Raw genomic sequence first — 12,870 nt, 5'->3', positions numbered from 1 at the left:
TCTCAAAAATATAATCAGAAATTCATATAATACAAGCACAATTTAAATACAACTAGTCTGTAGGACTGACTAAAAAAGGACTTTAGTGCTCGAGGTGGTGATGCTGTTTTAACACCAGATGTCAGCATCGTATTGCTAAATTGTAATTACTCGCTCCTATGGCCTATTTATTGCCTACCTTTTGCACACACTGTATATAGACTTTCTTTCTTTTTCTACTGTATCATTGACTTGTTTATTGTGTTATTGGCTTGTTTATTGTTTTACTCCATGTGTAACTCTGTGTTGTTGTCTGTGTCACACTGCTTTGCTTTATCTTGGCCAGGTCGCAGTTGTAAATGAGAACTTGTTCTCAACTTGCCTACCTGGTTAAATAAAGGTCAAGTAAAAAATTTAAAAATTCAATAAAAAATTGGGAACATCATAGCTATAGGCAACATATAACAAAACAATACCACACCATATGTTGCTACTGGAGAGTTAAACCATCCCCATTACACAAACTCAATGTGTGTCTTAAATAGTTTAGTGAACACGGCAATAAATTAAAAGATTTATTGTGAAAATTTGTTTGTGTTGTCTCGGCATCCATGTCAACGCTTGAGGCGTGTTTGGAGACGAGGGAGAATAGGCTATATTTCAATGGCGGGAGTTGCTTTATTGCGTTATTTTATCGGTGGTTTTCGGGAAAAAGCGTAGTTATTCGGTGGTTTTCGGGAAAAAGCGTAGTTATTCGGTGGTTTTCGGGAAAAAGACTTACGGCTACAACATAGATTAGTTACATAATTAGCGTCGTTACAAACATCCCTCGGTGCACTTGTCTTGACAAGCCAGTTGTATTATCGACAGTCTGCAGAAGAGGTCGCCAGCGGACTTCAGTACAGACCTGGTGCCATGGAGGATAGCTTATGTTCTAGCCTACATAGATAGTATAGAATGTAATAGTCTCCGTCACACTGAAGACTATTCGGAAACAGGGTTAGTTATATTTATCAGCTTGACCTGACAGAGAAACCCAAACAACCGCCTCATCGAATATTATCATCCCTTCCTGCATGTACTCTGAATTATATTATTGTAGGCAGCATGGACAGGTCATTCCAATAGACTAGTCGTATTAAAACGTTCATCTGCAGTTGTCGGGGGGGAAGAAGAAGAAAAAAAATCCTTTATAACCGAGTTTATCTGAAGTTGGGGAATTGCCGGCCCGGAGACTTGATATGCATTTTGTCTGTTTTATGTGGATGAAAGATTGATAGGTTACATATAGGTTAAATTCATATTAGCGTGGCAATTCTTTAACATTATAATTACAGTAGTAGATGTTATTACTATTATAATTAAACCTATTGGTATTAGTAGTGATACTTCCAGTAGGCCTATTATAAATAGTTTATGGTTAACGTAGTAGCGGCCTATACTTTTATTTTGCCATCAAAGTAGAGATGAATTGAATGTATTTAATTAATTGAGGTCACACTGAAATAGACCAGGTCATATACATTAACAGCTGATAGATGCTGGTCCTGCTAGTCTCCTTATTGTTGCTCTGTGTGTCTTGTTGCTACTCTGTTGTTTTTGAATTTTAAATTGTTCTTGACTTAGAGCACGCCAATAAGCAAGTAATCTGCCATCAAGAGTACTTTTTACCAAACAATTTTGGTCAGACAGAGAAAATTGCGACTATAGATGTCACCTGATTAGGATTGAAAGACATTTTCGGGGGGGGAATCCCTCTCTCCCTCTCCCTACCCCCACGGACCAGAAGACCGCCCACCACAGATAGACGACCCGAGACCCCTTATAGATTTAAAAAGAGTCGCTGCATTCTCAGACTGACAGTCATTCAGCACTCACTGCCACCTTTAAAACAGATTTACTCCGTTCGCTTAGCCGCTAGTGTCAATACCCGATACCTTGTTCACTTCGTCTCCAGCACCATGCTCAGGATGCTACAGAAACTCCGGCTCCAGCCAGGGATGATTCTATTAGTGATATGGCTCTGTCATTTCATGGAAGATCAAAAAGTACAAGGTATATTATAATTATATTTTCCAAATCTTTTCGATTCCCCCCCCCCACAAAAAAAAACAACTTTTTCTGCAAAGTGTATCCTGTTCTGTTTGCGTCTTGATGTGAATTGTAACGGCGACAGAATTTCCAGTGTTGTTCAAAGAAAAGTTCTACATTCTTTCCATTCGGTTTGAAATGGCTCACTATCAGATTGACTGTACTAAACAGGTGCCATTAGGGTCGTTTCAACGAGATGTTATTGCAAGTTTTCTAGCCCACACGATCAAGGCACATGGAATTACATTTTTTTTAGATGGATTTATTCCCCCCCCCCCCACTTGCTCTCCTAAGTCTGTAATACTTGGAATGTGTTGTTAGTTTCACGGATTGCCATATCACTAGTCCAATACGGTCAGTATGATGGGACTCAGCAGTGTTGTGTTGCTGTATATACATTTACCTCAAACTGAGATAGAGTTGGAGACGGTGCATGGCAGAGAAGAAATACTTGAAATTTGCAAGCGCATATTATTATTTACATTTTACATTTACATTTAAGTCATTTAGCAGACGCTCTTATCCAGAGCGACTTACAAATATTTGACCCATAGAACGTCGTTTATGTGCGTTGCAACCAACCCATTTCCGATCTATTTGCCATATGGAGATCGGCATTATCTTTATGATTGTTACATTGATAATGATTGAATACAGTTGCTGATAATGATGCTCATAAATTACATCATGACAGAAAATGTCCCTTAATGTTCTGCCGCTGAAATGAACGTCAACAATGTAATCCGTTTTAAATGCACCCTAAAAAAAAAAGTTACAAATTACTCGTGTTAGTTAGTGTCCATATGTGTCTTTGGGTAAAGTGTTGTTTTGGTAGCTATTCGTAAAATGCTGCTGCTATGACAGGTCTCGGTGTGATCTGCGTCCACGGAGGCGAATTGCTCAAATATATTTGGAACAAAGTTTACACAACCATGCGTAAAAAGTTCATGCGTATAGTTCGAGCATCAAAATTCAAGAATGTCAAGAATAGGCTCCAGTTGTTCTGGACTGTTATAATCGGACACAGAATGAATAGGCAATATAACTAGATCGCTCCACTGTCTGCATTTTGAACATGGATAACTCAGTACTTTGTATACAGTTCTATCATACCGGCTGTCAGTATTGAACATTGGTGACGGGATAACCAAGTGTTAAAAGATTTTCATTACGATGGAAAAAAAAAAAAACCTGACCCAGACACGTGTTGTGACTGGGTCAGTTCAGTAACTCAGCGCCTTGGCTTCAGACTTTAATACGACTGGACGTTTTTCATGTTTGTTTCCAGCTGGTAACTGCTGGTTACAGCAAGGGAAGAACGGAAGGTGCCAGGTGCTCTACGTACCGGGGATGAGCCGAGAGGAGTGCTGTAGAAGCGGGAGGCTGGGGACGTCATGGACCGAGGAGGATGTACCTAACAGCACGTTGTTCCGGTGGATGATCTTTAACGGCGGAGCCCCCAACTGCATACCCTGCAAAGGTTCAAGTTTTATTAGTCGTATGTATGGGATACACATGGTATACATTATACACCATTATACACCATTATACACTGTCTTCCCTGTGGCTCAGTTGGTAGAGCATGGTGTGTGCAACGCCAGGGTTGTGGGTTCGATTCCCACGGGGGACAGTGGAATTTCAACTTGTAAATAAAAAAAGTCATGAAATGAAATATATGCATTCACTACTGTAAGTCGCTTTGGATAAGAGCGTCTGCTAAATGACTAAAATGTAAAAAACAATGTCTAACAAAATGCTTTCTTGCAGGTTCCTTCTCCACAATGCAACAACAATAAGAACTAATACAATTTAAGAATAGGGAACATAAAGTAAATGTCTCATAGAATATAATAAACATTTTAGCATTAGTATAACACATGAAGGCACAATTTATAGTCCAATATTTACACGTGTTTTGGGGAAGGAGGGATTGGGGGGAATTGTTTAAGTGGAGGTGTATTTAGAAATCATAGAGTCTGGTAGCAACAGTTGTGACTTGTGTATAAGACAATGTGCAACTTCAATTATATTTAAGTGAAAACTCAATTAGACTAATTTGTCGACACGTTTAAGTCATTGACCTCGTTGCGTCTAAACATTGTTTGCTCTCCTCATAATTGTATTTCCTATCGTTTTAATGAACTTGATATCTCTTCCACTCCAGAAACGTGTGACAACGTGGACTGTGGACCTGGAAAGAGATGCAAGATGAACAGGAGAAGTAAGCCACGCTGCGTCTGCGCTCCAGACTGCTCTAACGTGACTTGGAAAGGACCCGTCTGCGGGTCGGATGGAAAGACATACAAAGACGAGTGTGCGTTGCTCAAGACCAAATGTAAAGTCCATCTGGACCTGGATGTGCAGTACCAGGGCAAATGCAAAAGTAAGTCCACCTGGCAAGCAGGCCCAATGCATACAAAAATAACATCAGCTACTTATTCATATTCAATTCTTTGGAACCTTTTCCCATTTATAATTGGTCTTTTGACCAATCACATCAGATCTTTTCACATCAGATCTAATTGGTCAAAAGAACAATTAGTGAAACAAAGATCAGAATTGGGCAGCCTATCTAAATGCAGTCAATGGGATTCAGTCTGATTGCATTTTATTTGATCACAGTGAGTAACGGTCGATTCACAGGTGTTTAATTAAGGGACTTCTGGTTGGCTTGTTACTCTACAGATATGAACCACCATGTTGGTTGGCTTGTTACCCTACAGATATGAACCACCATGTTGGTTGGCTTGTTACTCTACAGATATGAACCACCATGTTGGTTGGCTTGTTACTCTACAGATATGAACCACCATGTTGGTTGGCTTGTTACTCTACAGATATGAACCACCGTGTTGGTTGGCTTGTTACCCTACAGATATGAACCACCATGTTGGTTGGCTTGTTACCCTACAGATATGAGCTACCATGTTGGTTGGCTTGTTACTCTACAGATATGAACCACCATGTTGGTTGGCTTGTTACCCTACAGATATGAACCACCATGTTGGTTGGCTTGTTACTCTACAGATATGAACCACCATATTGGTTGGCTTGTTACCCTACAGATATGAACCACCATGTTGGTTGGCTTGTTACTCTACAGATATGAACCACCATGTCGATTGGCTTGTTACTCTACAGATATGAACCACCATGTTGGTTGGCTTGTTACTCTACAGATATGAACCACCATGTTGGTTGGCTTGTTACTCTACAGATATGAACCACCATGTCGGTTGGCTTGTTACTCTACAGATATGAACCACCATGTTGGTTGGCTTGTTACTCTACAGATATGAACTACCATGTTGGTTGGCTTGTTACTCTACAGATATGAACCACCATGTTGGTTGGCTTGTTACCCTACAGATATGAACCACCATGTCGGTTGGCTTGTTACCCTACAGATATGAACTACCATGTTGGTTGGCTTGTTACTCTACAGATATGAACCACCATGTTGGTTGGCTTGTTACCCTACAGATATGAACCACCATGTTGGTTGGCTTGTTACCCTACAGATATGAACCACCATGTTCATTTGACTCCCTTTTTTTGTTCTGACAGAGACCTGCCGTGACGTCTTATGCCCGGGAAGCTCCACGTGCGTCGTGGACCAGACGAATAACGCGTACTGTGTGACCTGTAATCGGATCTGCCCTGAACAGACGTCACAGGATCAGTTCCTGTGTGGCAACGACGGGATCATCTATGCCAGTGCATGCCATCTGAGGAGGGCGACATGTCTCCTGGGAACATCCATAGGAGTAGCATACCAGGGGAAATGCATCAGTAAGTAGTGTTTTCTGGGAACGTCCATAGGAGTAGCATACCAGGGAAAATGCATCAGTCAGTAGTGTTTTCTGGGAACATCTATAGGAGTAGCATACCAAGGAAAATGCATCAGTAAGTAGTGTCTTCTGGGAACATCCATAGGAGTAGCATACCAAGGAAAATGCATCAGTAAGTAGTGTCTCCTGGGAACATCTATAGGAGTAGCATACCAAGGAAAATGCATCAGTAAGTAGTGTCTCCTGGGAACATCCATAGGAGTAGCATACCAGGGGAAATGCATCAGTAAGTAGTGTTTTCTGGGAACATCCATAGGAGTAGCATACCAGGGGAGAAATGCATCAGTCAGTAGTGTTTTCTGGGAACATCTATAGGAGTAGCATACCAGGGGAAATGCATCAGTCCGTAGGCCAAAGCTTTTGAATCAACAGTATAGAATACAGCATAAAAAAACTTTAGCCCTTACCCTCTAGACACTCCAGCATATGGTTTACACATGTCCAATTCTCCAAGGCTGCATTTACACAGGCAGCCAAATTCAGATCTTTCACCACTAATTGGTCTTTTGACCAATCAGATCAGATCTTTTGCCAATAATTGGGCAAAATATCAGAATTGGGCTGCCTGTGTAAATGCAGCATAAGAGATTCACAAGTTTCTAGAGGAAGGGGCTAGGGGTTAATTCTGGACATGGCCTACATACTGTAGTCCCTCTTGGACACTCAAATCCGTCCCAACCCACACACTACAGCAGGGGTTGGAACCGGTTCAGGGAGCAGAACCAAAAACTTTTTTGGTTTTTCTTTTTTGTTGTTGAGAGGAACAGAAATAGAACCGATATCGTTTCAACACTTGCCTGCTCTGTTGCAGTCTTATCATTTAAAAACCGTTGATGACTAAACTCAAGAAAAGTTATGCTATTTGTATTTAAGCAATATGATTGGCTGTTCCTCCATTACGCTCCAGCGAATCACAACTTCTCGAGCAGTACAGAAGTTGATAGCTACGTTCACACAAGCGAGCTGTCCCAGAGCTAAAAGCAGCGCCCATCTATCTACTCGCTGAGTTTATTTATATTTAGGGAAAGTGATTTACAAAAGTAAACCTTCAATAAGTGAACAGACTAACAATACGCTGGCTACTGTTGTTAGTCTGCTAAAAGAAAGCTACAAAATACTCTTTATGATTAGTCTTGACTAACATACTGTAGCCAGGTCCATATCTCTTTTGGAACGCAATTGTCTTAAAGGGGCAGGGTCCTATTTTACAACGTTAAAATGAGTTACATTGCTAAATTATATGAAACTGCTTTTTTTTTATACACATCATAATAACCAAATGTAGCTTATTAATAGCTGAATATACAGAGAAAGCCTGCCAACCTATAGTCTCTGCATGATCCCAATGCATTTAAAAACAACACCATGTCCGACACCAAGTTAATATTGAACCCTGTCATAGCCCAGAGTTTTACCTGACCAGATCATGAGATCAGAAAAAAACTCCAGGCCCCAGAAAAGACATAAACCAACTTTTGAACCTGTTGTACCACCACTGCCCAGGGCTTCAAGCCTCCTCCTGCATCCTCTCCTGCATCCTCTCTCGCTATCTCCCAACCTGTTGTACCACCACTGCCCAGGGCTTCAAGCCTCCTCCTGCATCCTCTCTCGCTATCTCCCAACCCTTAACATTTCTGTCGCATCTCGCGCCTTACACTTGTCCATTACACATGTAAACAACTAGCTTGCTCGCTCTGGAGCTAAATGTAAAAAAAATATATATATATTTCACAGGTTAAAAAAGGAACTGAAAGGAACGATTTAAACCGGTACTTTTATTTTGTTCGGACCAGAATTGTATTATGCTGGTCGGAACAGTGGAACAGAATGGAAAAGAAAATAGTGGTTCTGTTCCGAAGGAAATGATTGGAAAATGATTTCAGTTCTTAACCATGCTGTACAATACTTACAATATAGTCTGAATGTAGGCTTTACCGTAGAAATATAATCTATAGAAGGGACTTAAGAGCCCCTAACCCTGGAAATCTGACTGGTAAACTCATGGGTATTCATTCTATACATTCTATTTCTATGACCTGTACCTCATAGGCTGCTTCTCTTTGCCAACATTTTAGTTGTTTTTAGTCCACTCTGCCAACATTCCACATAAATGGAGGTTCTCCAAGCAGAGCCATTGAAGCTGTGGAGGGCCAGTTCAGTATACATACCTGGGACTACTTTGTACTTGTTACTGTTTAGAATATGATGGACGTCTGATTGTTTCCTGAAGTTGGCAACATTACCCACAACACAGCTGAGGAAGATTTTCCTCCCTACTACAATGATACTTGACCACACATGACCTTACATAGGACATGACTCACTACGACCCACTACGGTTACATGGTTATATAACTCACTACGACCCACTACGGTTACATGGTGATGTGACTCACTACTACCCACTACGGTTACATGGTGATATGACTCACTACTACCCACTACGGTTACATGGTTATATGACTCACTACTACCCACTACGGTTACATGGTTATATGACTCACTACGACCCACTACGGTTATATGGTTATATGACTCACTACGACCCACTACGGTTATATGGTTATATGACTCACTACTACCCACTACGGTTATATGGTGATATGACTCACTACTACCCACTACGGTTACATGGTGATATGACTCAGTACGACCCACTACGGTAACATTGTGATATGACTCACTAGGACCCACTACGGTTACATGGTTATATGCCAAGCAGCACCAACGAGGCGTCAGCCTGATAAGTTCTGTCTTTCTTCTCCTCTCCTCTCTCTGACTCCAGAGGCCAAGTCGTGCGAGGACATCCAGTGCAGCGCAGGGAAGAAGTGTCTGTGGGATGCCAGGATGAGCCGAGGTCGCTGCTCCCTCTGTGAGGAGGCGTGTTCGGAGAGCCGGACGGACGAGGCGGTGTGCGCCAGCGACAACACCACCTACCCCTCAGAGTGTGTTATGAAGCAGACTGCCTGCTCTCTGGGAATGCTCCTGGAGGTTAAGCATTCAGGATCTTGCAACTGTAAGTAATCACCACAGCAAAAGACAATTCCATGATCTTTCCCAACAATAATCCTTCCCTCGTCTCGTCTTGAGCCCCCCCCCCCCCACCGCCCCTGCAAACTCCTACCCCGCCCACCAGCCCGGCACAGCTCCGCTCAGCTCACGCATCTGAAAGGACTGGAGAGTGGGAGAACTTGCATGATGTTGTCTGTGTTGCTGGCTTCTCTAACAAAAAAAAAACAAAAAAAATCTGCAAAAACAAATGAAAAAGTTGTAAATATATATATATATATCAACAGGTTAAGGACAGTTCAAAAGATAACTATTTTTTTTATAGGGGGGGAGAGGTTGAGATGCTAACTCCATGAAACTAACAAGAGACTAACTTTTACAATTAGAACAGTAAAATGTTCAGTATTTAACATCTAGTTTGTGGTCATAATCTCATAGTAATCTGTCACCTTTCACTTCCATGCATTTTTCTTTTTTCTTTTTTTTTTTTATTGTCATAGTTTTTATTTTATTTTTAATCTGGACAGACACATCAGGGTAATATCTCTACAGGTTCAACATTCCATGGTCACATTGCTAATTTCATGTCAATAATTATGTTTTTTTTTATTTTGGGGTGTAATCAATCAATTTAAATTACACGACGTCTGTAACGGCATGTTAACACGTAATATAGAGTCAGAATGAACACACACACCAGTTGCATACATTCATAAAAGTGCATAAGGTGATTGTAAAAACTGGTTCCCGATTTATCTAAGATTATTTAAGTTGAACCTTAACACACAGACTACCTATTTCTACCAAGATTCTACCTGCTCACTAAACTGGGGCTGTACCTGCCTTCAAACTGTCCCAAAATAGCCTCAAAGAAATGATAGAAGTTACATTTTAAGTCGCTATATGTCAAAGAATGTCTGATGAAATCATTTCATTTTCATCCTGATTAATACATCTGGATTTCTTCCACTACAGTACATGATTTTTATATGATGTTTCGACTGACTACTTTAATGTAAATGTGCCTTATTAAGGTACGTGTGGATTACAACTTCTCTAAAAGGACCTTTTGCCATGATCACCTCATGAAATAAGCATTTACACTATAAGCAGAAGTAGCAGCTTGCAGAACAATGATCTCTTACTTCTCCTCAGTCTCTTTCTACTTGTAGAAAATTAACATGTGTTCTATCCATCTATCTGTACTGACTGCTGTGTGTGCTGATTGTAATGAATGTTGTCTATCAGAATATATGTATATATATGTATATGTATATATATATAAAACAAATCCCTTTTGGATTTGATGACGTACTGCCTGTTTGTATTGTTGTCTCTCTTGCCTTTTACGTTTCCAAAAATCGAAGCTGTGTGGTTGGCCTGGCTCATGTCCTGCTTGATAGGGGTCATAGGTCAAACTGCCGTGACCCCCAGAGAAACTCTCCGCCCAATGGCAGCAACTGTACTGTGTCTGAGCCAAAAGGAGACTTAAAAAACAATAAACGAGAAAGCCATTGAATACCTCATACCCCCCCCCCCCCCCCCCCCCCCCGTATGTATGGCATGGATGCCTCAGTGCATCATAGACTGCCAAGTCCCCTCTCTTCCCTGAAACATGCCAACACCACCACGCTTTTCTGTGGCTTTGTGCAGGGGGGGGGGGCTTTTGAGAACATTCACTGAATATTGTTCTGCTGCGTTGCTGTTGTGCTCCTTATTCATACACCGGCTATCATATATTCTCCCATCTAGCCATAACAGAAGACCGTGAGGAAGAGGAGGAGGAGCAAGAAGATCAGGACTACATGGTTCACATCCATCTGTCCCCCTTATTGGATGGATAGACTGTCTATCATATCAAACCTGACCTCCTTATTGGATGGATAGGCTGTCTATCATATCCGCATGCTCTCCTTATTGGTTGGATAGACTGTCTATCATATCAAACCTGACCTCCTTATTGGATGGATAGGCTGTCTATCATATACACCTGTCCTCCTTATTTGGTGCATTGGCTGTCTATCATATCCACATGCTCTCCTTATTGGTTGGATAGGCTGTCTATCTACCTGCCTGGTCTCCAGGAAGGGAACAGTCCTAGGGCCAGGTCTCATGTTGTCCATACTGTACAGCACATATGTATATGCTTATTTATACATATAGTTCAGTTCTGCTAGATGTTTTATTTATACTATGTTTTGTGTTTTTTTTTTAATAATTTATACATTTACAATGTTCAGGATTACTATGTACCATGTTATTGTTACCACTTGTTTCTATTGATTTTGTTGTCCTGTTTATTTTTTCCTTCATTTAAAAAAAAAAATTTTATAATGAAGAAAATATATTTCTCCAAAGAGAAGCAGTGTTATTTATTGAGTAAAATATCCGTCTCCTTTCTGTAAGCTGTAATTGGCTTTCATGCTTCCCTGAGCTGTACTAACCTGCTTATGTTCTCACTGTCAGATATCTCTATTATCACAGATGTTTATCATTCACACATGAATGCATGTTTAGCCTACTGTGTGTTTATTTATGGTGGGAAATCTTATCTTATCTGTCAATCATTTATGTACAGAAATGTTTATGCTTTTTTTTGTTATTAACCCATTATTATAACTCGCTAAAGGGACAGTTGTTAGGATCAGTTCCATTTTAATTCCAGTCGATTCAGGAAGTAAACCCAATTCCAAATGTTCCTCACTGAAAATCATTGAAGAGAATTGGAATTTCAGTGTACTTCCTGAATTGACTGAAATGTAAATGGGATTGAATTCTCACTTGGTTATGAATGCAGCATTAGTTACTCCCTTACAATGTGTTTCTACCAATGGAGATGTCTGTCTAACCCAGACAAACATCATCCAGTAGCAGTATTTTAATTTTTATTTTTTATTTTAGAACAGATATGGGTTTTTTTTTGGGGGGGGGGGACAACACTTGATTTTTGTCACAAGATGTGCCATGAACATTTGTGTGATGCCAATGTTGTGCTCCATGTAGCTCTTGCAGAGCTCACCTGACTAGAATGCTATACGCGTACATATACACTGTATTAAACCTCATCACTTTGCTTTTCTCATACCTCTGTTGTTCTTGTCAGAATGCATTTTCGTTTTTTCAAAAAATAAATCACAAGAGAAATATAAAAATTCTGTTGTAAGTATATAGTTCAGTATTTTTTTTTATTTTTTAAATGTAAATTTCATATGTACATACAAAGTCTGATGGTATTTGTACAGATATGAAGAGTAAAACAATAAAAAAGTTTTTTTTTTCCTTGCATGTTTGTAGTTTATGACCCGTAAGGAGACTGAAGTCTCACTGTCTTTGATATACAAACGTATTAGATCATTTTTTTTAAATCACTGACACCAAAACACACAAAAAAAGTATAAGAAATTACATTAACTACAAGCCCTATGAAATGTGTCCCCATAGAAGTATTGAGTAACAACAGCTGATTCCAGAGTATTGTCTGTTGTTTATTGGTACAGTAATGCTATTTAAGGCAGGATGACCTCAAGTAGGAGTGCTGATATGAGATCAGTTTATAATGTTAGATCATAGCTAATACGATCGTATGGACTGATCCTGGATCAGCACTCCTACCTACTCTGATACATGTGCCTAGATCAAACTTACTATGAGACGTTTTGTGGCGTGCTTTGTTGTTTGTATTATACTAAGAGGTGTGTCTGTAAGAGGTTTGTCCTAGCCAGCTGAATCATGGGGTTTGTCCTAGCCAGCTGAATCATGGGGTTTGGTCCTAGCCAGCTGAATCATGGGGTTGGTCCTAGCCAGCTGAATCATGGGGTTTGTCCTAGCCAGCTGAATCATGGGGTTTGGTCCTAGCCAGCTGAATCATGGGGTTGGTCCTAGCCAGCTGAATCATGGGGTTGGTCCTAGCCAGCTGAATCATGGGGTTTGTCCTAGCCAG

General features: G+C 40.4%; 1 protein-coding gene across 2 annotated transcripts; it reads left to right on the top strand.

The window, feature by feature from the left end:
- Positions 1-1,389: 1,389 nt before the first annotated feature.
- Positions 1,390-11,292, top strand: LOC115200639 (follistatin-A). 2 transcript variants are annotated; one of them, XM_029763837.1, is made up of 6 exons: positions 1,390-2,034; positions 3,359-3,568; positions 4,235-4,453; positions 5,638-5,862; positions 8,707-8,937; positions 10,683-11,292. In XM_029763837.1, exons 1-6 carry the CDS (start codon positions 1,941-1,943, stop codon positions 10,772-10,774), a joined length of 1,071 nt encoding a protein of 356 aa, XP_029619697.1. In that variant the 5' UTR covers positions 1,390-1,940; the 3' UTR covers positions 10,775-11,292. The 2 variants fall into 2 exon arrangements, with proteins under 2 accessions (XP_029619697.1, XP_029619698.1); XM_029763838.1 differs by having other exon boundaries at positions 1,392-2,034; positions 3,359-3,550.
- The last annotated feature ends 1,578 nt before the right edge of the window (positions 11,293-12,870 follow it).

This window comes from Salmo trutta, chromosome 9 (genome assembly GCF_901001165.1).
Source record: "Salmo trutta chromosome 9, fSalTru1.1, whole genome shotgun sequence".
Classification (NCBI taxonomy): domain Eukaryota; kingdom Metazoa; phylum Chordata; class Actinopteri; order Salmoniformes; family Salmonidae; genus Salmo; species Salmo trutta.
This window is presented reverse-complemented; position numbering and strand designations above follow the sequence as displayed.

What these genes read in the sequence shown, in the direction of transcription:
- LOC115200639 (XM_029763837.1), top strand. Translation starts at nt 1,941, where the DNA reads ATGCTCAGGATGCTACAGAAACTCCGGCTCCAGCCAGGGATGATTCTA. An exon ending in GTACCAGGGCAAATGCAAAA is followed by an intron (nt 4,454 to 5,637) that starts GTAAGTCCACCT and finishes TTGTTCTGACAG; the next exon opens with AGACCTGCCGTGACGTCTTA. An exon ending in GCATTCAGGATCTTGCAACT is followed by an intron (nt 8,938 to 10,682) that starts GTAAGTAATCAC and finishes TCTCCCATCTAG; the next exon opens with CCATAACAGAAGACCGTGAG.